General features: G+C 31.4%; 2 protein-coding genes across 2 annotated transcripts; one reads left to right on the top strand and one right to left on the bottom strand.

Annotated features, from left to right (window-relative positions):
* The first annotated feature begins 5,398 nt into the window (after positions 1-5,398).
* LOC25490802 (beta-glucosidase BoGH3B) lies at positions 5,399-9,426 on the top strand. Its single transcript, XM_013604704.3, has 9 exons — positions 5,399-5,632; positions 6,666-6,870; positions 6,995-7,085; positions 7,219-7,364; positions 7,502-7,745; positions 7,888-7,992; positions 8,075-8,257; positions 8,373-8,574; positions 8,820-9,426. Exons 1-9 carry the CDS (start codon positions 5,431-5,433, stop codon positions 9,302-9,304), a joined length of 1,863 nt encoding a protein of 620 aa, XP_013460158.1. The 5' UTR covers positions 5,399-5,430; the 3' UTR covers positions 9,305-9,426.
* Positions 9,427-18,133: 8,707 nt separating this feature from the next.
* LOC25490801 (transcription factor DIVARICATA) lies at positions 18,134-20,939 on the bottom strand. Its single transcript, XM_013604703.3, has 2 exons — positions 19,496-20,939; positions 18,134-18,976 (listed from the first exon to the last, which is right to left on the bottom strand). The coding sequence occupies exons 1-2, from the start codon at positions 19,957-19,959 to the stop codon at positions 18,472-18,474; spliced, it is 969 nt and encodes a 322-aa protein (XP_013460157.1). The 5' UTR covers positions 19,960-20,939; the 3' UTR covers positions 18,134-18,471.
* Positions 20,940-24,384: the final 3,445 nt, after the last annotated feature.

Raw genomic sequence — 24,384 nt, 5'->3', positions numbered from 1 at the left:
GTCACATTATTTCTTATTTAAAATATCAAATAAGTATTAACTATAGTTTTCTACTAATATACTCATATTTATATCAATTTTGACCACTACATTATAAGTTTATATCATATAGATTATATGTGTAAATTTTTAAGTAAATCTAACATTATTTGATAGGTTATAGAGACCTACATAGATTAAGAGTTTGAACGCTTTTATAGAACACCATAAATCTTTGGATGTCTCAATAGCATATCAAATAATTGTGATTTAAGCAAAATTTTACACACATGATCTATATGTTATAAACTTACAATTCAATGGTCAAATTTAAAAAATGGATATAATAATATTGAGTGGTGTAACATTGATATAACATTAGATCGATGTGATTGAAAAGTTGTGCAAGGATAAAACAAAAAAATTAAAATAATCATTTTTCCAAAACCTAGGGCCGTCGCCATTTTTCTTCTTCTTGATCTATCGAAGTGGAGTGATTTGGGTCAATTTTAGTTAAATAAGTGATTTCAACATGCTTTCCGTTTTATTTCGTTGATTTTTGTGATTTCGTCGTCTTTTTTCATGAATCTATTTGTTTTGATTTCTCATCTTTGTGTGATGTGTTTTTTATTTTTCATCTTAGTGCAGTGTTTATCTGATTCAAGTTGAAATATTAGATTTGAGCAAGTGCAAAATCAATCAATGATTTTGACATCGTCAACGTTGCAGATATGAAGACATGAATATTCTGAAGACTTGAATATAATCATATTTTTAGGCATAAGTACTCTGCCGATTTATGTCATTAAGATGGATGTTGTAAGCTTATTCGCATATTCATCCTTTTCGTTTTTAGCGACTTTAAATTTGAAAAGTATGTATCGAGTAAAATATTTTAAATAATGTAACATTCGTTTAAAGAAGACTAAAATGTGAGGAACAACATAAATGTTGAGAGAGAAGATAAATGTGAGTGTAGAAACATTTTGATAAAGCAAATATGCTATCAACTTACAATAAATTGGTCAAAGTAATAAGTAATTTGGACTCTAAAGAAAATATATACTTCCTCCGTTTAAATTATATATGTCTTTTTGAGAAGAAAAAAATGTCTCAAATTAAATGTCGTTTATAAATGAAGCATTAATATGATTTTTTTATTATATCTTTAACTATTTATTACTCTCTCTTCTTTTAATTCTTTATTTTATCTTTCTCATACATTTATTAAGAACAATTTTGTAAAACAACTCAATATTTCTTTCTCATACAAAATTAATTAAATTTCTTAATACATGGAAAATGGTCAAAAATGTCATATAATTTATGACGGATGGAGTAATTAGAAGTTTGATCATTGGTTCATATGAATGAAAAAAATTTAATTGAAAATGGAAATTTGTATGCGTCATATATTATTTGACAAAAATTAGCACCTATAAGGTGGTAAAATGAAAGTAAATATGCTATCAAACCTACACGTGTAAGGATATTTTTTTTGTCAAGGTAAGGATATTTAATTTAGTGAGAGGAATACACTTTACCTACACCTTTTTTTCAAAAAATTGATGAAGATATATTATTATTATTGAAAGTGACACTACTCGATGATCTCTGTAAGGTTAACTTAATTTGTATGGACAATAATTATAATATGGTAAATGTTAACTTGTGCTCTCAAAGACACATGTTAAGGAACTCATTATAGAAATATATGTATCAAAAGTCGTGCATTAACTTCTAAAAAGTTTAAAATATTATGTTTTTCCAATGCAAAGTTAAAATATAGGGAGCAACGGATTTGAATTTTCGCACTTTTTCTTATAATGAAGGGGTGGCCTTGGTGAGGCCCTTTAGTATGGAGGAGTTGAAAACGGCGGTGTGGCATTGTGATAGTTACAAATGTCCAGGTCCGGATGGTGTAAATTTTGGTTTCATCAAAGACTTCTGGGATGATATGAAATCTGAACTTTTAAACTTCGTTTCTGATTTTCGTCAGAATGGTAAGCTTCTCAAAGGTATTAATAGCACTTTTATTACTCTGATTCCAAAAAAAGACAGCCCCCCGAAGTTTGAATGACTATCGCCCTATCTCTTTGGTGGGAAGCTTGTATAAGGTGTTGGCAAAATTATTAGCAAACAGAATAAAATGTGTAATTGACAGTGTAATCCCAGATACCCATACTGCTTTTGTCAAAGGGAGACAAATTTTTTATGACATTTTGGTAGCTAATGAGTTGGTTGATGAGGCCAAGAATCTGAATTGAAATCTTTTTCTATTTAAAGTGGATTTTGAAAAAGCTTACGATTCTATTTATTGAAATTATTTGGATGATGTCATGAGCAAAATGTCTTTTCCGACCCTTTGGAGGAAATGGATGAAAGAGTGTGTCACTACGGCCACGACGGTGGTATTGGTAAATGGGAGTCCGATGGAGGAATTTAAGTTGGCTCGTGGTTTACGACAAAGGGATCGACACTCTCCTTTTCTTTTTCTTTTGGCAGCTAAGGGGTTCCATGTCATGATGGAGTCTATGCTTACAAACAATATTTTTCATAGTTACAAGGTGGGTAAAGATCAACACCTTTCGGTTTCACACTTACATTAATAATGGGTGGGAAGAATTGGGCAAATGTGAGAGCCATGCGGGATATTTTACATCTTTTTGCGGCTATGTCAGGCCTTAAGGTGAATTTTCACAAGAGTGAGTTGGTGGATGTGAATGTCAACATGTCTTGGTTACTTGAGGCGGTGACGGTTCTAAATTGTAAAGTTGCCACCTTGCCAATTGTCTATCTCGGTCTTCCTGTGGGGGGGATTCTCGTAGGCTAAATTTTTTGGACCCAATGTTTAATCATATCAGATCCCGTTTGTCCAGTTGGAAGAGTCGATATTTATCTTTTGGAGGCTGTCTGGTTCTTCTAAAGTTTGTCCTGACCCCGCTCCCTGTTTATATGTTATTTCCTTCTTCAAATCTCCCTCAGGTATCATCTCTCTTATCGAATCTCTTTTAATTCGTTTTTATTTTTGGGAGGGGGAGTGAGGATAATAGGAAAATTTCTCGGATTGATTGGGGGTCCATCTGTTTGGACAAGGAGGTTGGTGGTTTGGGGCTAAGGAGAATTAGAGAGTTTAATATGGCGTTGCTGGGTAAATGGTGTTGGAGACAGATTACGGATAGGGACAGATTGTGGTTTAGACTTTTGGCCGCCAGATATAGCCTTGTGGAGGGGGCGGTTAAAGGGTGGTGGTAGGGACGAGTCGGTGTGGTGGAGGGAGATTGTGAATATCCGGGACGGTGCTGGTTCGGTGGGTGGGGTGGGGTTCCCTGAGAATGTCCGGTTAAAATTAGGTAATGGTTCGCATGCATTATTTTGGATGGATAGGTGGTTAGATGAGGTTCCTCTTTAGGTCCGGTTCTGTCGTTTGTTTGACTTATCAGATAACAAATGGCTAAATGTGGCTCAAATGTTTGACTTGGGGTGGGATGAGGGAGGAGAGGCTTGGAAATGGAGAAGGAGGTTGTGGGTGTGGGAGGAGGAGTTACTAGGGGAGTGTAGGTTGTTATTACTGACGGTGGTTTTGCAGGTTTCTGGTAACGATGTATGGATGTGGCTTCCGAATCCAGGTGTGGGGTATACGGTTAGAGGGGCTTACTGCATTCTCACTAGCGGGACGCTCATCAACCATAATGCTCCCTTGGTTTCTGCGGATCTTCTTTGGAGGAAAGATATTCCCTTGAAGGTCTTTATCTTTGCTTGGCGGCTCTTTCGGAATAGGTTGCCTACGAATGTAAATTTATTCTGTCGGGGTGTTATTCATAATGAGGCGCATCTATCTATGTGTCAGTGGGTGTGGTTCAAATGAAACATCCGATCATATTTTCTTGTTATGCAACCAATTTGGTAAGGTTTGGTATCTGGTTCGTAAATGGTTGGGTGTCTATATTGCAAATCTTTTAACCTTGGTGGACCATTTTATACAGTTAGGTACTTCAGCAGGTTTCTCAAAGTCGCGGTATTCTTTTATGCACTTAATTTGGTTTGCAACATCGTGGGTTATTTGGAAGGAAAGGAACGACAGACTTTTCTGAACCAAAGAAAACTCCTTTGTTCAACTTTTGGAGAACATTAGGCTTCTTTCTTGTGTTTGGGTACGCACTAACCGTTGATCTCTTTTGCTGAAACATACTTGTAAATATTTGTTGTGCTTCGGAGATAGATGTTGGTTTAATTTATCCCATTTTGATTTCTTAAAAAAAAAAAATATATATATATATATATATATCTAAAGGGTAAATAGTTGACAGAACATCATTCCTTTTTTTTAAGCAAGAACATTGTATCATGTTAATAACATATGATAAAATTGTGGCAGCAACTGAACGAAACAAGTAAGTAGGTTGTTGAGCGTGCAAGACATCTCCTTGAAGATTGGCGCACTCCTCAATGTATTTGGTCTGAAAGCACAATTGTTTCCTTTATTCCCCTCATCTTTGAATATGGTGGGTATTGACATATGATGATAAAGGTGAGTTTGTTCTCGCTAAGACTGATTGTTTCCCTCCCCTTTGTGATGTTGATGTCGAAGAGGCAGTTGGTCTTAACACTGTGCTGGAATGCATAGCTGACCTTCAGTTTGATAATGTGGACTTTGCTCTAGTTCCTAAGCAAGTTGTAGACCAATTTATGTCAGATATAGAGGATAATAGTGAATTTGGTTGTATTATATCTGTCTGGATGTCTAGAGACAGTTGTTTCAAAAGAGTTTTCTGAACTCTCATGTCGAGTTCAATAGAAAGTAAGTTAATGGGGTCGCTCATAAGGTAGCACAGGTAGCCTTAAGACATGCTAGCTCCCACATATTTTATGATGTATCGTCATGTATTTGACATTTGACAGTTAATGAAAAACAATGAATTACTTTCCTAAAAAAGCGCATGATAAAATTTTCATGATATTAAATACTACCTTCGTCCCTATATATAAGACTCTTTTGCTAAAATCACGGGAATTAAGAAAATGGATATTTGTATTAAAGTTGTTTGTAATCACTATTGTTTTTACAATTTTATCTCGAGAGTTGATTTATGTTTTTCATATGCTATTTATTGCTGATTAAATAAAAAGATGTATAATAATAAATAGGGGCATGTATGTAAATAAATAATTAATGTAATTGGAAATAACAAAGAAGACTTATAAAATAAAGACACAAAAATTCTCAAAACGATCTTATAATTAGGACCGAGGTAGTAGGTTTTTTTTTTTTTTTTTTTTTTTTTTTTTTTTTTTTTTTATCTTAGACGATTTTTTGCAGACAAAACATTATTTTATTATTTAGATAAAAAAAAAATTGCTTTGTGATTTAGTGGTGACGTTTGTCTTGTCCTTTTTTACATGAAAGAAACACAAAACAACCGCAGTTGTTGTCGCGGACTTTATCTATAGATGTCCTTCTTTAACTTCTCCAACCAAAGAACTCCCAAGTCCAAAGAAGCCATGGATTCCTTATACAAGAATCCCAACGAACCCATTGAAGCTCGTATCAAGGACCTTCTTTCACGCATGACTCTCAACGAGAAGATTGGTCAAATGATCCAAATTGAACGCACTGTTGCTACTCCTTCTGTCATCAAAGACCTCTCCATTGGTATTTAACCCCATTTCAGAGTTTTACTTTGAACTCCAAACTTTGATCATTTCTCTTTGTAATTTGTGTTTGTCATGCCATCATTTTAGTCAATCGTTATGGAAGATGAAATTAATTTGAATGATCTTAATTTTAGAGTCTGTCAAAAAATATGAATTTTTATTTTAACGTTTGAGTGTGTAAGTGTAAGTGTAAGTATTGTTCGGTTTGTTTGGATTGATTTATTTATTCGAACTTATCTACTGACATATGTACTTGTGAGACTGTTTAGAAGAGCTTATGGAACACGTTAGGACATTTTCATAAATGGATTGATTTATTTATTTATTTGAACTTATATACTGACATAAGCACTTATGAGACTATTCAGGAGGGCTTATGAAACACCTTAGGACATAAGCTCTCCTATATAGATTATATGAAAGCAGTTTGACTTTATTGTATCTTTTGGTATAGGAATAAGTTATACATAAGCATTGTATGGTAAGTGCTTAATTAAGTTGTTCATTCAGACAACTTCTTTTTAGTGTATGTTTGGTTTCAATTTTCGAGGGGTCAAAATTGATTCTAGAGGTTGTAGAATTGATTTTATCATGTTTGGATGATTTAAAGGTGAATTGATTCTACTTAAACATATAGTTTGTAATTTTTGGCTTCTATAATTGATTTTAGCCTCCAATTTATTGTTAAATCCACTTTTACATAAATACATCCAAACATAAATCACGTTACATTCAACTCACTTTTATCCTGAATCAATTTTACAACATCAATTCATTCAAGATCAATTTATGTCACTAGAGAACCAAACACACACCCAGTAACCTTCACACGTATCACTTTATCCGGTACTAGTGGAATAAATTCATATATTTTAAGGATCTACTTATAATTTTCATATACTTTAGGGACTAAGTAGAAGGAAAAATGTAATTTGAGCAACTAAATTGAGGGTTTATTTTTTACTTTTTTATTTTTTGTGTTGCTTTGGGTTGGACTTTTTTTGAATTTTGATTATATGTGCATTTTATAGGAAGCATACTAAGTTCTGGAGGCAGTACCCCATTTGATAATGCTCTGTCATCAGATTGGGCTGATATGGTAGATGGCTATCAAAAATCAGCTCTAGAGTCTAGACTTGGGATACCTCTCATATATGGAATTGATGCAGTTCATGGTAATAATAGTGTCTATGGTGCTACCATATTTCCTCACAATGTTGGCCTTGGAGCTACTAGGTTAGTATTCAGCTTTTCCGTTGTGCTTAATGGCTGCTTTTAAACTGCGCAAATCTAATGAGATGATAATGCTGCTATAATTTGGAACCAGTTTTTGACTTTCTTGGATGGAATGTTTCTATAGAGATGCTGATTTAGTTAGAAGAATTGGAGCTGCAACGGCGCTTGAAGTTAAAGCAAGCGGAATTCACTATAACTTTGCTCCTTGTGTCGCGGTAAGGCATTACAATTAACTAGTCATTGATTGCATGAATGAATTATGTCAGCAAGCTACATATGCTATGCTGCTTATTAAAATTTTCCTATCTAGACAATAAAGGAAGGTGATTTATTTGGTTAAATATACAGGTATGCAAAGATCCTAGGTGGGGAAGATGCTATGAGTGTTATAGTGAAGACACTGAAATAGTCCGAAAGATGACTTCCATCGTTTCTGGTTTGCAAGGTCAGCCGCCACAAGGACATAAACATGGATACCCATTTGTGGCTGGAAGGTAGGCAAAAAACATTCATATAAAAAATTTAACATAAGATTTTAGTTTAAAAATATTGAAAAATTAACTACTTCTGTTCCGATAACAATTGATATCTTTTATCAATATTTATACCTTATGTTTAAGTTGTACTTCAGGGAAAATGTTATTGCATGTGCCAAGCATTTTGTTGGTGATGGAGGTACTCATAAGGGTGTGAATGAAGGAGATACTATATTGTCTTATGAAGACTTGGAGAAAATACACATGGCACCTTATTTAGACTGCATTTCCCAGGGAGTTTCAACCATTATGGCGTCCTATACTAGCTGGAATGGGCGCAAACTTCATGCCGACCATTTTCTTTTAACCGAAATCTTGAAAGAAAAACTAGGTTTTAAGGTAAAATGACTGATTATCTATCACTGACTAACTCTTCAAGTTGCTTTTGCATCAATATGCTTTCAAAGTATGTACCAAATTTTTTGCAATATTAGCTACTATTATATTTTTTTGTGCATATTATTGACAATTGCTGCTGTAGGGTTTTGTGATTTCCGACTGGGAGGGGCTCGACCGACTTTGTAAACCTCACGGGTCAGATTATCGGTACTGCATCTCCTCTGCCGTCAATGCTGGAATTGACATGGTACATATCTTCAGTTCCAATTATCTTTCATCATAGTGTATTTTCTTACTATGTTTTCACCTATTCAATAATATTTACGCAGGTGATGGTGGCTGTCAGGTACAAACTATTCATCGAAGAATTGACCTCTTTAATTGAATCAGGTGAAGTGCCAATGAGCAGAATCGATGATGCTGTTGAGCGAATTTTGAGAGTAAAGTTTGCTGCTGGTCTATTTGAATTTCCATTAAGTGACAGATCTTTGCTAGATATAGTTGGTTGCAAGGTAAGTCAAATTATAACGTTTTAATATTCTATGTTCCCTGATTAATTGTTTGCATGTGCCATAACGTGCTATAAAATTGAAACTTTGTTTTACCATAATAATACTTCTTTTGCAGCCACATAGAGATCTTGCACGGGAAGCAGTTCGAAAGTCGTTGGTTTTGTTGAAAAATGGAAAAGATATTAGTGAACCTTTTCTTCCATTGAACAAGAATGCTAAGAGAATTCTTGTTACCGGAACTCATGCTGATAATCTTGGATTTCAATGTGGAGGTTGGACTAAAACTTGGTATGGTGCTAGTGGGAGGATCACAGTTGGTAAGCTATGATATTAATGGAGAATATGAAGATTGATTTCAGTGTGTTTGGTTAAAAAATTTGTACTACATTTTACATAAAAAACAATATTAATTATTTTGAACTATCTTTTACATACCAAAACACATTTATGGCGAAATGTTAATACTATATCTTTCCTGTTTCACACTATTCTGTATTTGTTTCTCCTTTGTTAAACATGGTTGTCGTAGAACCACTTTAACTTTTATACCTTACCATTTTAGGTTCAACAATCTTGGATGCTGTTAAAGCAGCCGTCGGAGCTGAAACACAGGTTATTTACGAGAAATATCCATCACAGGACACCATAGAACGTAACGAGTTCTCATTTGCAATTGTAGCCGTTGGTGAAGCTCCTTATGCCGAGTCATTGGGCGACAATTCAGAGCTCACAATCCCTTTCCGTGGAACTGATATTATAAGCTTAGTTGCCGACAAATTTCCAACATTGGTTATTTTGATATCTGGTAGGCCGTTAGTTTTAGAGCCACGGCTTTTGGTAAAGATAGATGCTCTTGTTGCTGCTTGGTTGCCAGGTAGTGAAGGAGATGGAATCACAGATGTAATCTTTGGTAGCCATGACTTCAAAGGTCAACTCCCAGTCACTTGGTTTCGAAGCGTTGAACAGCTTGATCAACCAAGGGATAGAGTTGCCGCATGTGAACCTTTGTTTCCTCTTGGTTTTGGGCTAAACTACATTAATAAGTGAATATGTGCTATAGCATATACGACACAGAAACATAGACATTAACAGTAATTTGAGAAAATAAAAATGATTGAATATAACTACATGTGGCAGACACTACATAGCAATAGAAATGGTCAAACATATATGCAAAGTTTTTTTTTTTTTTTTGTTACAAGTTTATTTTGATACAAATTTTTCAATTTTTTTATTTTCATCAGCATCAACAAAAAAAGATGGTGTCGGTACAAATTCGAGATTTCAGTATTATCATTTAAACTAGGCTTAATTGCACTTTTGGACCCCTATCTTTTCAAAAGTTGCGGTTATGGACCCCTAACTAATTTAAATACAAAACAGCCCCCTATGTTTTGATTCTTTGGCAATTTTGGATTTAAAGAGCTACTATGTTGAATGTTTCGTTCAGGTTCTAGCTTAAAACCCCGACGAAGAAAAAATTAATCTAACAATTTATCATTAACATTTGTCATTCTAAAAACAAGATTCTCTCCATAGTGAAAAAAAGACTTGGGGACAATAACATGGAGATTAATAGCTTATATATTATTTTTTTAATATGTTTTCAATAGAGAAAATTCATTTATCTTGAAGACCTGAGCTACTACAATAAATTGTTATCAATAAATACAAGATTTATTAATTTAATCAGATTTTGTTTCTTAACAAAAGCATTTCAGATATGTTTAAGGCGAATTTCTTGTTTGTACTAGTTTGAGTAATGTGGAGTCTAAAGATTCATATTCCCCCTACCCTAAGAGCCAAAAATATATTATAGTGAATTACACCTGGTTGATGTCCATCATCCAGAATATTGATATAAAAAACAAAAATAATCTTCCAACATAAATGTTTTCACCTTTTCCTGTTCTATGTTTTCTCCATTTATTGGATTCATGCTTACAATTTCATTTTTATATTATCAACCCAGTAGATCTCAAAAATCTTATAGAGAATATTTGTCTTTTACTGTTTCCAATTTGTTAAATTAAAATAGCTTTATTGTTAGATATTCTGGTTTATTCCCAATCTCATAAAAAAGAAGATGAAATCTTTCAGATACAAATGCATAATAATTACCTAATGATATTGAGATTTGATATAGCAGCTTTTCTCTATTCTTTTTCAATGTAATGTAACATACAAACCCCACTATACTGTACATTATAAGATTCTAGACCAATCAAAAAGCATAGAGAGAATCCTACCCACTTTCATATATATAGTCCCTTAGACAGGATATTTGATTAACATATGTTATTGTTGCATATTAAGACTTCACCTTTGGTTTTGGACTTAATTTAATTCGTCAATCAATTCAATGGGACTAGTATGAGAGTCATTATTGGGCAATGCATAAGCATAATATATATCATGATCCCTCCATCTAATATTTGAACGTGTAAAGATGGGTGACACTTGTTAAAATTGTATTGATAAATTATAGGATTAATACATGTTTACCCCTGTAATATTAGCGATTTTCGATTTACCTCCTGTAAAAAAAATTGTTTAGATTTCATCCCTATAATTTGAAGATTTTTGGTTTTTGACCTTCATGAATTTTGACTGTACAAAATCGATGATATGGAAGGGGGTAAACTGAAATATCGATGATATGGCAGGGGGTAAACTGAAATTCTCCCAAATTACAAGGGGCGAAAGTACCTTAAATTTTATAATTTGATGCCATGAAGGTCCAAAATCAAAAACTCTAAGGTTGAAATCTAAACAATTTTTCTACAGGGGTTAACCAGAAATCGCTAATATTACAGGGATAAACATATATTAACCCTAAATTATACTACTCCCTCCGTCCTTATATATAAGCATCATTTACCTCTAATAAAAGGGTGCTTATATATATATATAGGGACGGATGGAGTATATATTTACACTTTACTATTGGTGAACAATTAATATCTACTACGAAAGAAATTCTATTTGCTCATTATTTTATGTGCTAACAAAGCTTGTATCATTGTCTTTTTAGGAAACCTTATAGCATGCATTGTTTTTTTTTTTTTTTGAAGGAAGCATGCATTGTTGTTGTCTAGCATTTTGAATTTCACTATGAAGATATCTTTGGATAAATAGTTTGACTACATATTTATTCAATATTTTTGTTAAAAAAAAAAAAACTTATTGTATAAACACACTTCTAACAACTTATATCATAAAATCATAAATGCTTAAATTTAATAAACATGTGTGCTTGAATGTATGTTGTAAAAGTATTTGTGTTCTCACTCACCATATATTTTTTACTAAATATATACATAAAAAAAAAAAAAAAACAACTTGGATTGGGATTTCCACATAAGTAATTTGATCGCTGAGTTAAGGGATCCACACACTTCTAAATGAGTGTTAAGAAGGTTTAAGATTCAAATATTGAAAACTAACATAAACTTTTAAATATTTAAACTGTGCATCACCACGATGTGGGAATCTAACTAGTCCCTTCCTAGATCCATGAGCAACACCTTATAAGTTATTTTTATATGTCCTTCATTACATGCTTATGCATCACATTATACCAAAAATGAATATCTATATATAAATTTGGTTATAAACAGGAGCAAGTGTTGATGGAAATAAGAATAAAGTGGTCAAGCTGCTTTTAAATTCCACTTGCAAAAAAGGAGGCTTTCCTTTTGTAAAAGGTGGGGTGGTTAGTCTTGTCATAATAAACTGTTACAAAACCCATTTGCAGGACCATTTTGGTTATACCACCATTTTGGTAGCTATTTTCTTGGAATTATGCTCACATTTTAGCCAAGTTGCAAAGAAAAACAAACATAAGGGCCGTTTTTAAATATGCATCAATAATTTTCAGAATTTGTATGCATAATTGATCCAATAATGTTGGCAAAAGGTGAAGTGCTACTTTTATCAAGCACCATATATTTCTTTCTTCTTAGCAAAGAATTCTTTTTTAGAGGAAATATTTCTCCTCCTCTATTTTTTTGGTTCTTGGTTCATAAACTTTTGCATTGACAAGGTGAATAGTTTGATAAAATTTGAATTCAACTCATTCTTGAAATAATCATTAATCAAAATATTGCATAGGGTTGAAATCTTCCCAACTTTTTAAAAAGAAAATAGAAAGCTTAATATTTTTTATAAACATGATCGGTCCAAGAGTAAGGCCACCAAAGTCTTCGTTTTAGGCCTATCAAAATTAGACTGTTTCTTTTCTCACCCTATGTGTTTCTCACTCGTCTTATGCAGATCGGATTTTAGAATCCGAAGTGCATAAAAACCCTATAAAACCTCCAAAAACGCGTTAAAATATTTTGGATTTTAGAATCTGAATAGGGCGCGCGAAAAACTCATATGGTGGAAAAACCAACGGCTAAAAAAAAATATTTTTCATTAAATTTTATAAGAGAAAAGGCCTCATGTACGGACAAAATAGGCTATATATATATCAAAATTTGCTTTATGCCTCACTTATTTTTGAAGATTATTGGATTGATCCTGTTTATAAACCAAAAGTATCATTCGTGCATAATTGCAGAGACAAATGTCTTCATAGTAATTGATGTCTATTTAAGGGATTGACATCTCTCAAAAACTTTTTTTCCATACAAAGCTTAATTAAGCGATCCAACTATCTACCATTGAAAAGCTTAAATAAGATGGAAGATAACTTCACAAAATAATTTAAAATCTTAGTAAAAAATAAAAGTTTGATACATACATCAACATCTCTAGAAATTAAAGTTCAACATATATTCTTTCCGCAAAAAAAGAAAAGTTCAATATGGAATAGCCATAGCCAATAGAATTATACCCTCCAAAAAAGTGCAAGAATCAGTGAACTTGTGTTAAGCATATGTTCAATTGTTTCCGCGTTGAAAAATAAATCAAAATACGAACCCAACTATATGGGGTAATGTGGACACATATTCAAACATACTTTAAACTAAATTGAAACACTATAGTAGAAGGTAATTAATCTGATTCCATGGATTCTTTTTATATAAAAAACATTTCATACTTCAATCTTGAGCATCATAATTGCACTCTTGTATAGGGAAAAAAAATGAAGAAAAGACAGTAGAAATGTAGATGAAACATATTGAAAATAAATATCTTGCTAACAAGTGTCCTAAGAGCATTGTTTAAGGAACCTGCAAAAAGAAGTTTATCCGGAAAATACAAGTCAAACATACGTGAAAGTCATAACTACACAATTTTCAATATAAAATTTTCTATTAAATAACTAAGGGTATAGTACAAAAAATTTGGATTTTGTAAAAAACGACCTACAATTAAAGCAAGATCTTCGGGCATGTTGGGTCCAGGTCTTCATCCTTCTGGTTTAGCCAATGGACGACTCTTGGCATTCTTGGGTCCCTTGTCCCTTATATATAGATATTCATGACATTAGCTTACGGTCAAAGATGTTCTATCGACTAATGATCCTCACACGCGTATTCTCTATATACCCAGGCCCAGCTATCTTAGACAACCTCTAACCACATAAATCACATCCACACTAATTTCAATGATACTATGGAAGATGCTTACATTTGGAACAACCAAAAGAATGGCACTTATTCTCAAAAAAGTGGTTACAACTGGCTTCTCAAAAATGTCGATCCAGACGATCTTAATCTGGCTTCTCACTCTTGGTCTTGGATATGGAAGCTTCAACTCCCTGAAAAATATAACTTTTGGTTGGCTTGTCATAATGTGGTTCCTACTCTATCTCTTCTGAACCACATAAATATAGCACCTTCTGCTATTTGTTCTCGTTGCGGCCTCGAAAACGAGACTTTTCTCCATTGTGTCCGTGATTACAACTTTTCTCTTATGATTTGGCACCATTTGGGTTTCACCAATTCAACTTTTTTTTCTCCACATCTGATGTGCACACCTGGTTTAAATTTGGCCCTAAGGGGTCTCAACCTATCTCTTTCTTAGCAGGTGTTTGGTGGTCTTGGCGTCATCGGAATCATGTGTTTGAGTGGTGAAACTTGGTCTTTACATCACCTAACTTACAACATAAAGAATTCGACAGAGGTCATAAAAGCTAGCTTTTCTTCTACTACTTATGTTGTTACAGTTGACCGATACATAAAATGGAACAACAACAACGCCTCTTGTGCAATCTTCAATGTGGATGGTAGTTGTCATGGTATTCCTATTCGAACTGGCTTTGGTGGAATTCTGCGTAACCATACAGGGTTGTTTCTATCGGGTTTTTCAGGTTTTATTCCAGACTCAGATGATATCATGTTGGTTGAACGTTTAGTTATCTATCATGATCTTATCATGGCTAAGGATTTGGGTTGTGCGGAGCTAGTTTGTTATTCTGACTCTCTTGTTCGCATTAATCTTATTAATGGTCCCGTGGAGAAATACATGTTTATGTGGTCCTTATCCAAGACATAAAAGATTTGTTTCTTCAAAGTACTGTTACGGTTGGTCACACTCTCAGAGAAGGAACCAATATGTGGATTTCCTTACAAAGCTCGGAGCTTCTTCTGATGTCAACCTTGTTATTTATGAGTCGCCAATCTTCTTAGAAGCGATGTCGTTGGCACTTTCTTCTTTAGGGAATAGTTAGCTTGTTTTTTCTATTTTCTTTTTCTTTCTTGTTTGTTCCTTTTATTATCTTTGTAACCAAAAAAAAAATTATATTGCGAGAGGAATGAGAGCTAGTATTTTGAAACAAAATTACACACGGGACCACCTTGCTAATGAGTCCAACATTCACATTTCAAAAACGAAATTTATGTTGCCAACAAACCAAAAAGACAAAATTAATTAGTTGTCACCTTTATTTAAATATCTGCCTTTTCAACTTTTAACTTATTTCATTTTATGAAGGGAAATTACTTTGGTTGTTTGTCAAATGGGAGCTAGAAATTCTCATTGAATGTAACAAAAAAAAAGTACTCCTACATTGAATGAAAAAATGCATGTTGAGTAACATATAGATAAAATGATTTACTATATATCTAACCTTGAGGTTTTCTATAAAATTTTGATGTCATATTCTCTTTATATATTTTTTTCAATAATTAAAATTTTATTGATAAAGATTTGAACCCAGCATCAAAGCAATCAAAACTCTACTCATCTTCTATGAAGGGTTGTAGAGAGCCCACACAATCATATATGGTTGTTATTAGTTCTATATGTGACCCAAACTCTGCATTTTGCACAAATTGAAGCATATATGCGCATTTAGCCACTTGAAAACAATTAAGACTAGTCCCAAAAAAACAATGGAAATGTGCACAAGGAATTTGTCTTGGCATATGCTATTCCTAAAGGGATGTATGTGAAAAGTGGTATATGGATATGGTCAAAATATCCTTATTGCAAAGAAGAAAGGTAAAGTTTATGATCAAATGCACATCATATTTCAATTACCACTACTTTGCATGTTCTAGATTGTGAATTAATGATGATGCAATTAATTTATTTAGAGATTCCCTTCCAAGGTAAAAGTTGTATAACTTCTAAGCTTGTCTTATGCAATTGTGTGTGTATATGGAAGGGACCTCTTGTATCTTTCTCTATCTCTTACTATAAGCATCTTTTTCAAGTTTTACAGATATTAAGAAAATTATGTGTTATATTTACTATTTTTATTTTGTGTATGATTTTTTTTTTTAAAAAAAACCCCATTTGTTTATAATTGAGTTAATTCAAATTGTGTCATAGCTTTTGTTGAGTGCAGTGGCATGATTGGGTTGGTACGTATTTTTAAATTTATTTTGTTGTTTGTTGAGATTTATATATTCTTTAGTTTTGGCATGTTTTTTGTTTTGAATAGTATCAATTTTTTATTGGCTATTTAGAACCAATTTTTTTTTTAAGGAAACCAAAAAAAATATAATAGTTATGAGTATATTTGAGAAAAAAATAAATGTGTTTAATAATTAAAAGATAGAAACTTATAATGTTTTTATCTTTTATACTATACAAGTTTGCACATGATCGAAAAATCTTAATTAAAATTATATTATATCTTGAAACAATTTTTTTAAAAAGAAACTTATATTTATAAATACAATGTGTTATAATTGTTGTTATGTCTTAAGATTAATATGTAGGATGTTGAGTGAAGTTGATTGGGGACCTAAAGTAAGGACTTGTTTGGTTGCTTGGGCAGACTTAGAGACAGTGAGTACATATTCTAGAATCCTATGCACTTTACAAGTTTGATCGTGCGGAATAATTGGTAAATGACCAGCAAAATTTGTATTATATATATATATATATATATATATATCTAGAGATAATTATGTGGTCAATGAATTATCTTATTCTAAAGAGAATCTCATAATTACAAATGAGTAAATCTTGACTGTTGAAGTAAATAATACATTCATAATTAACACTAACTATAAAGTCGTGTAATTTTTTAAAAAGTTATGTAATTTTTTTAAGTTATGGTAATATACAAGTGATCAAGTGTCATTCATAATTCACTCTTACACCTATACATATCTATTATCATATCTTAAATGCTTTAGACTCTTGGTGAAATAAAATGCTTAGGTTGTGTAATGAGTTCTCTACAATTGATTTTATGGTGTAATCAGTTACAATTCATTGGATTAAGCGAAAGAAAATATGTATTCCATTATTAGACCAAGATAACTATAAAGTCAACCGTAAAGAATCCAAATTCTTTTTGTCCTTTCTACAATTGATTTTAGGGAAATGTTAACCATTATCCTTGAGGTATTGGTTAAAGTACTAAAATAAGTATCTAGAAGTCTTAGCTCAACTAGCAAAATGTCGAAATTGTTAGGCCGGATGCCATGACCAGGGTTCGAACCCCGGTACCTCCACCTGTGTGTGTGAATTTATAATGATTTTGTCATTTCGTCTATCTACCAAAAAAAAACTACTAAAATAAGTAAGTTTGCATTGAAAAGTGGTGTAATCATTGCTAAGAAAAAAGTAAAGTATTTCCAAGACAAAATTTTTATTAATGGAATACTTAATCATTATCCGTTGGTTAGCAAAACCCTTGATTTTATGGTGCAACCAGATATAGATCATTAGATTAAGAGAAAGAAAATATATATCTTAATCTAAATATCCATAATTAAACCAAGATAATTGTAAAGTCAACCGCAGAGAACCCAAATTCATGTTGTCCTTTCTACAATTGATTAATGGTGCAACCAATCGTAGATTTTGTCCTTTCTACAATTGATTATATAGTACAACCAGTTGTAGAGAAAAAAATATGTATCTTAAATCTAACGGTTTATAATTAAACCAAGATAACTATAAAGTCAACCGTAGAGAATCCAAATTCCTTTCATCCTCTCCAAAAATTGGAACAACAATTTAAGCTAAAATATGAAGAATAGTAAGACATTTTAAATTATGTATTTTATGTTTAATATATAGGTAGGATCCGTACTTATAGAATCACAAAGACTATGATGCTTTCTTTGGACTTACTAAAGTGTAAACTGTACAATAAACAGTCTTTGCCATCATATGCATGACCAAAGTCTTTGTTAAGAATATATTACCTATCTAATCCCACATGAATCACACTTTGTACCATATGCTTAATTATATTTATTATAATATTTTATTAAGTAGTTAAATAATCCAAATGAATCTTACTTTGTACCATATATTTGAGCATCTTAATCTTATCTTCAAAGAACCATAGCCAAAATGTGCTGCTGCTAGATTATGAATCTCTCAATTCTAAGTCTCTAACACTCTACTATTTTCCTTTATAAATAGAATAAATACAATTCTAGTAACAGTAACAATATCCTTGACACACATAAACACATGCATTTGCTGCTACAAATACCTCTTTTTTCCATAAAGTTAACAGAACTTGGCTTCAAATTCAATATTCTTAACTACCTTCAATAACAGAAGTTACAGAACATATTTTCCTTGCAGCTTTCACCTTTCATAAGTTTAAGGTTGTTAAAGTAAAAAAAAAACAAAAGTCTATACCTTCCAATGCTTTAATCAAGTTCATATACCAAGAAGGCAATAACTAAGTAACTAACTAACTATAATATTCTAATGCAAGATATTTACATAGAACTTGGTAAAAAGCATAAACACTGTACTACTACTACAAGTAAAAACCAAACAAAAGATACTTGTTCTAGCCATAATAATAAATAACTCAATACAACCAATCACCAACAACATCATGCATGTGAATAGTGTTGTTGAGAAGATTGCATTTGGAAAACCATGTTTTGTGTCTGAGGTCCAAAATAAGAAGACTCATGAAGAGGATTTCTATGCATATTTTGACCTTGCATTTTAAATCCATAAGAGTTATTATTATTAACTCCATAAGGTGACATGAAAACTTGTTCATGTGATGGATTGAATGCTGTCATAGTAGCTGGCTGAAAATGCATCTCAGAAGTGGTGTTAGCAGTGGAATACTTGTTCATAATCATGTTTGGTGAAGTGGATCTCTTGGTTTCTTCTGAAGTTGGAGAAGTTCTAGAAACTTCTGTGAGATTAACTGTTGTTATGTCATGAATGCTTGCTCTTCTTTTGTCTTTGCCTCCTGAAAGTTGTCTGATGAAATATTTCTGAGCATGGCTAGCTACTTGTGTTGGTGTCCTAGTGATCACAAAGTTCCTTGAAATGTTTCTCCAATCACCTTTTCCATACTTTTTCAGACCCAATAGAAACAACCTGTCAAATTATTTTCATCATCATCATCAAAAGTTTAATTAACCCCTCAACAACTTAAATAAATATCATTCCCTCAAAAAACTTATATAAATATCATATATGTACTTTTTGTGAAATAATTTTGACTTAACTAATAACTACCATTAGGAAATACCTAACTCTTAATAACTACAGATAAGCATGATTTCACTTCACCAACTCCTAGGTTCATACATAACTTTAAACTACATCCGGTCAGGTGCATGTTTGGATAGACGGTTAGTTTGACAGAATTACGCTTTGTCAACTATTACTGTGATTTTGACAAAAGCTACATTTTATAGGATTCAACAAAATCACGTTGTCAGTGTGATTTCATCAAACTCAATGCGATTCTAAACATGCACTAATATCAGTTTTAAAAAACTGATTTACATTCCAAATAACCAAACAGTAAAATCTTTACATATTGTCACAACACACAAATTGAACTAAAGCATTAAGCAATAAGCAATAATTGAATATAAGTGATTATCTTACTTGTGTTCTTCTTCGGTCCATGGCACACCTTTCTTCCTTTCCTGATCAGGAGATCTACCAGAAGAGCCTCTCTTTCCACTAATTCCTCTAAAACCATCATAACCAGAAGAATTCACCCAATCTAAGGTAAAAGGTGAAGCAGTAGTACTATAACCAGGAATTGGAACCAAACCAGCTTCTATATTACAAACATCAGCTTCCAATTCCTTATACTGATTCATAACATCAACAACACTCTTTCCAGGGATCATTGCAGCTACCTTATGCCACCGATCCGGCGTGTCTTTATCATAAACTGCAAGAGCATTTTCAAACAATTTGTTCTCTGCAGGAGTCCATTTTGTACTCCTGTTAATGCTATTGCTACAATCTTCCAAAAACCAATTGTTGGTATTGTTGGAATTTTGAACAAATGGTGCATGAGGGTGTGAGTTTGGTGAAAGAATTTCCATTTCCCACTTCATCACCCAAAACCAAGTTGAAAAAAGAAAACTTTTATGAAGATTTCACTTGAAAAATCAAAACTTTATGATATTTGAAACAGAGGAAAGAGATAAATGAAGAGAACCAAAGGTGGAGAATTTACCACAACAATATGAAAGATAAATTAAAATCAATAAGCATTTTTTTTTTCAAAAGGAATCAGAATTTCTTCTTTTTTTTATTTTTGTGTATGAAAAGAGACACACTCTTATTAAGAATCTAGAATAGACTCAACTTTATCAAAAATAATTCAAAGAAAATGCACCAAATTGATATTGATATTCAAGACTATTACCTTATTGGTCCAATAAGATAACCCTAGAAACCAACTTGTGCAAGATCTATAAACTCAATGAAATTATTTTGCTTCTTATATACTAAAAAAAAAACAAAAAGCACTTCTCAGAATTAATTATTCTTCTTCTTCTTGAAGATAAAAATGAAAACTTTTTTCTGTAGGTTCAACTTATGCATAGCCCAATTGGGAAAATCAATCAGAAATAAAGGGAAAAAACAAAAGGGTATAAGGTTAAGACATTGAATGTGAAAACCCAATTTGGAAATAGCAGAAAGACACTGAATTTATGAAGGGTTGAAGAAGTATAAGCAGAAAAAATAAAAGCTTGTTTAAGGAGAGAGAATATAAAAAATAAAAAATAAAAACATAAACAAAAACATAAAAAGAACTGTTTTTTTTTTTTGTTATTCCCTTTTTCCTTGATGTTGGGCAACAAAGAAAAGGGAAAGAAAAATTGGGACAAAAACAAGACACAAAAAAGGAAAATAAGTGCTTTAATTGGAAAAGATTGGAAAAAAAATGGAAGTTGAAAAAGAAAGTGTCATAGCTTAATGAACTTGAAAACAAATTTGGGTTAGAGAACAAAAAAGCAGTGGATGAATGTGGTGAGCTGTGATTGGGTTCTATGTGTTTGTGGATCCTGCAAAACTATATAAAAAGTTTTCTCTTATTATAATAACAAAGTAGAAAACCTTGCTTCTATGCACTTTTTATTATAACTTTTTTAATGGTTATAATAATTATATAGACATTTTCATAATAATTTATGTAAAGAGTATGCTATTGCATCATCATATACTTGCACACATTAATTATTAATTATTTTATATACATTTGTTTTTGTCTTTGTTTTGATTGTGGTGTTTTAGGAAAGGGGGATTGGATTGGCAGCTCACTATGAACATTGAATATGATGGAAGCTTGGTTTTGTTGTGTTGGTCAATGGATCTCACTCTCATCTCTTTTGTGTAGATATATCTATAATAATTTGGTCAATGGTTTGGTACTTATGGTGAAATCTATAGGTTAAAGTGAGTAAATTTAGAGTTGGTTTTGCGATTACAAAATTGAGTAACAATTATTTGACTTCATAAAAATGTGTTTAATATAAAATGATTTACGTTTGAATTTATGCAGATAAAAATGAGTTAGAAATTTATTCACGTGAGTATAACTCAATTGTATAAAGACAATGTATTGTAATACATAATGAGTCCGAATTCAAATCCAAATATTTTACCTATTTACTTTAAAATGTGAATTTCAACTACTTACCACAACAAAACAAAAAAACGAGTTGGAAATCTAAGTGTAAGAACCACTTTAAAGTAGAAAACTACAAAATCATAAATTCAAGTTAAAATTAACTCTTGAGTCATCGTGATCAATTGAAAGATGTTCAAACCTTTTCTAATTAACTCTACATCTCGAGAACTAATTTTGTGACATTTAAAAGTGGAATCAATCATATGTTAAACGTGTGTTTTTATTTTTTGAAAAGTTAACTTTGGTTAAAAGTAGTTGAAAATAACGTTATTTATATTTGGATAGTTCATATAAAATTGATCGGAACAATAAATTTTAGTGTGAAAATCAATTTTATAACCAAAAGTTCTAATTTCTTGCTTCAAGATATAATCAATATTTTAGACAAAATCCTAAAAAAAGTGGGATTAAACACATGGAAGAAAACACGAAATCACGATAAATCTGACTAATTCATGACGACATTGTAATATTATTGAAGTTAAGTGTAGTTTTTTTTTTTTGAAAAATCATCATAGTTCACTTTGATTCTATCAATCTCATGTGAATTCACGTTCACTTAATTTAACTATGAATTTTCGGTGAATTCATGATTATCTCAGAATTTGCATAAAAGTGTAGCCCTATTTATATTAATTCTTTTTCTTTGTCTAACTATCGATCTAGCACAAGTGATTAGTGTGTAATGTGTAAGTATGATGGATCTCGAATTACCAAGTTGATTTTCATTGAATAAAATAAAATCTTATTATATGGAAGAAATTTAATATCTAGTGCGCGCAAACTGTTACATGTTTATGATTGTATTCCAATACAAACCTTAAATTAAACTGCTCCCTCCGGTCCTATTTACAAGAGACAATTTACTTTTTCGATACATTAAATAATTTATGTATTTGGTTTAGGTTCTTGATTAAATACATACATTATTCAATGTATCTAAAAAGTCAACTTTCTCTTATAAATAGGACCGGAGGAAGTAGAAAATATCCATTATCATCTCATCTAAAATGCTTTTGAGTAATCCATAATAAATTTGAATTAAGAAATTGAGATAAAAAGATTATTTATGAAAAAGAATTTATACTCAGTTGGTGTCACGAAAAGGAATTGATTCATACATAATCCTTTGTAATTCCTTATCAACATTGATGAACCCTCATTATCCAGTAAAAATCTCAGTGTAGTCTAGTCTATTCACTAAGCAACAATCTAATAACATCAAAAAAATACTGTAACAAAGTTTATCCAAAAAATTGACTCCAATAATTATTTATTTTATGGGTTTCTCATAGAAGTCAAGGGTTTAAGTAATTTGGATTAGGCAAGTTATCCATATACAATTGTGACCTTTTCTTTAATTTAATTAATTGACTTTTTTTGTAAATTTAATTTATTTGACTATACATTTTTATTTTATTTATTTATTTATTTGATAAATTGACTATTCATTGTTGGAGGCTGAACTATATACTCTATTTTGCAAAACTACACCGACCTTCGTATATTTATTTCAATCACTTTCATTATACCAAAAAAGGAAAGTCCGTGTACACCACTCAACTTGATGAGCATTATAGGGAAAAATGCAATGTCCTAAATACATTTTCTGTTTATTTTTATTTTTAGAGGCTAGTCTATTGCTTTTATGAAGATGAATTATTCCACTGAAATTTTTATTTTAAAAATTGAAGTTCTAATTGATGTAATCTGAAATGTCCAATATAGCTTCTCTGTACTTTTTTTTTTTTTGACAAGAAGCTTCTCTCTATACTTGTTGCCGTCTTGTTCTTCTTATTTGTTTTATTTTCTATTTTAATTATAAGAACATGAATGAAAATAATAAAATAAAAATGTTATTTCCACTATAAATTTTTTTAAAAAGAAAATATTATAAAATAAAATAATACTTTTTTGATTAAAAAGTAAAACAAAATAACCAAAAACGGAAACCAAATAAACCTTGATTTTAATTTTTATATGCTTGTCTATTATCTCTCGTTCTCTCTTTTTTCGTTTTTAAACTCCGTCGCCATTTTTCTTCTTCTTGATCTATACATCAGGGGTGACTTAAGACAAATTTGACTAGTAATCACACCTCCAAATGGTTTTTCTTTCTCTATATATTTTTAGTCTTCTTTCGTTTGTTTTTGTAATTTCATTGTCTTAACATGATTTTATTTGTTTTGATTTATCCTATTTGTGCGATGTGTTTTTTTTTTATCTCCAGATTTAATGCGGTGTTTATTTGATTTAAATTAAAATATTAGTTTTGATCAATTAAGATCCAATCAATGATTTTGACGATGTCAACATTGCGGATCAAAAGTAATTTGGAGATTTGAATATAATCATATTTGTAGGCATGTGTATTTTGTCATTTTATATTATTAATATGGATGATGTTCATAGATTCATCCTTTTTCTTTTTAATAACTTTGAATTTATATTATATCGATGTACTCTATTAATTTGAATGAATGAATATCATTTATTTTTGTGTAAAAAAAGTAAAAATCAAACTTCCATGTTTTTAAATTTAAAATGACTGACAAAACTCGACAAGAATTCAGCTTTAAGCAAGGATGAACACTTTTGAAATGAGAAATTAATTTCAAAGCTAAAACATAAACTTATATTTGTTAACAAATAATTGCAAATTTAATTTTCCCCTAAAACAAAATTACAAACTTAATTTTAGTAATTGTTGAATACATTTTATGATACATCAAATCATTTTTTATTTATTTTTTAAAAGACAAATGTTGGTAGTTAGTTGTTAGATTTATTTTTACTCTTCGTCCCAGTTTAAATTCAAGATTTATGACATTTTATCTCTTAA

Source organism: Medicago truncatula, chromosome 3, assembly GCF_003473485.1.
Source record: "Medicago truncatula cultivar Jemalong A17 chromosome 3, MtrunA17r5.0-ANR, whole genome shotgun sequence".
Lineage (NCBI taxonomy): Eukaryota > Viridiplantae > Streptophyta > Magnoliopsida > Fabales > Fabaceae > Medicago > Medicago truncatula.
The sequence above is the reverse complement of the archived record's forward strand: the minus strand, read 5'-3'. Positions and strand labels throughout refer to the sequence as shown.

Coding starts and splice junctions, on each gene's coding strand:
- LOC25490801 (XM_013604703.3), bottom strand. CDS start 19,959: ATGAAGTGGGAAATGGAAATTCTTTCACCAAACTCACACCCTCATGCA. Junction 18,977..19,495: donor TGGACCGAAGAAGAACACAA/GTAAGATAATCA, acceptor ATAATTTGACAG/GTTGTTTCTATTGGGTCTGA.
- LOC25490802 (XM_013604704.3), top strand. CDS start 5,431: ATGTCCTTCTTTAACTTCTCCAACCAAAGAACTCCCAAGTCCAAAGAA. Junction 6,871..6,994: donor GTTGGCCTTGGAGCTACTAG/GTTAGTATTCAG, acceptor ATGTTTCTATAG/AGATGCTGATTTAGTTAGAA. Junction 8,575..8,819: donor TAGTGGGAGGATCACAGTTG/GTAAGCTATGAT, acceptor TTACCATTTTAG/GTTCAACAATCTTGGATGCT.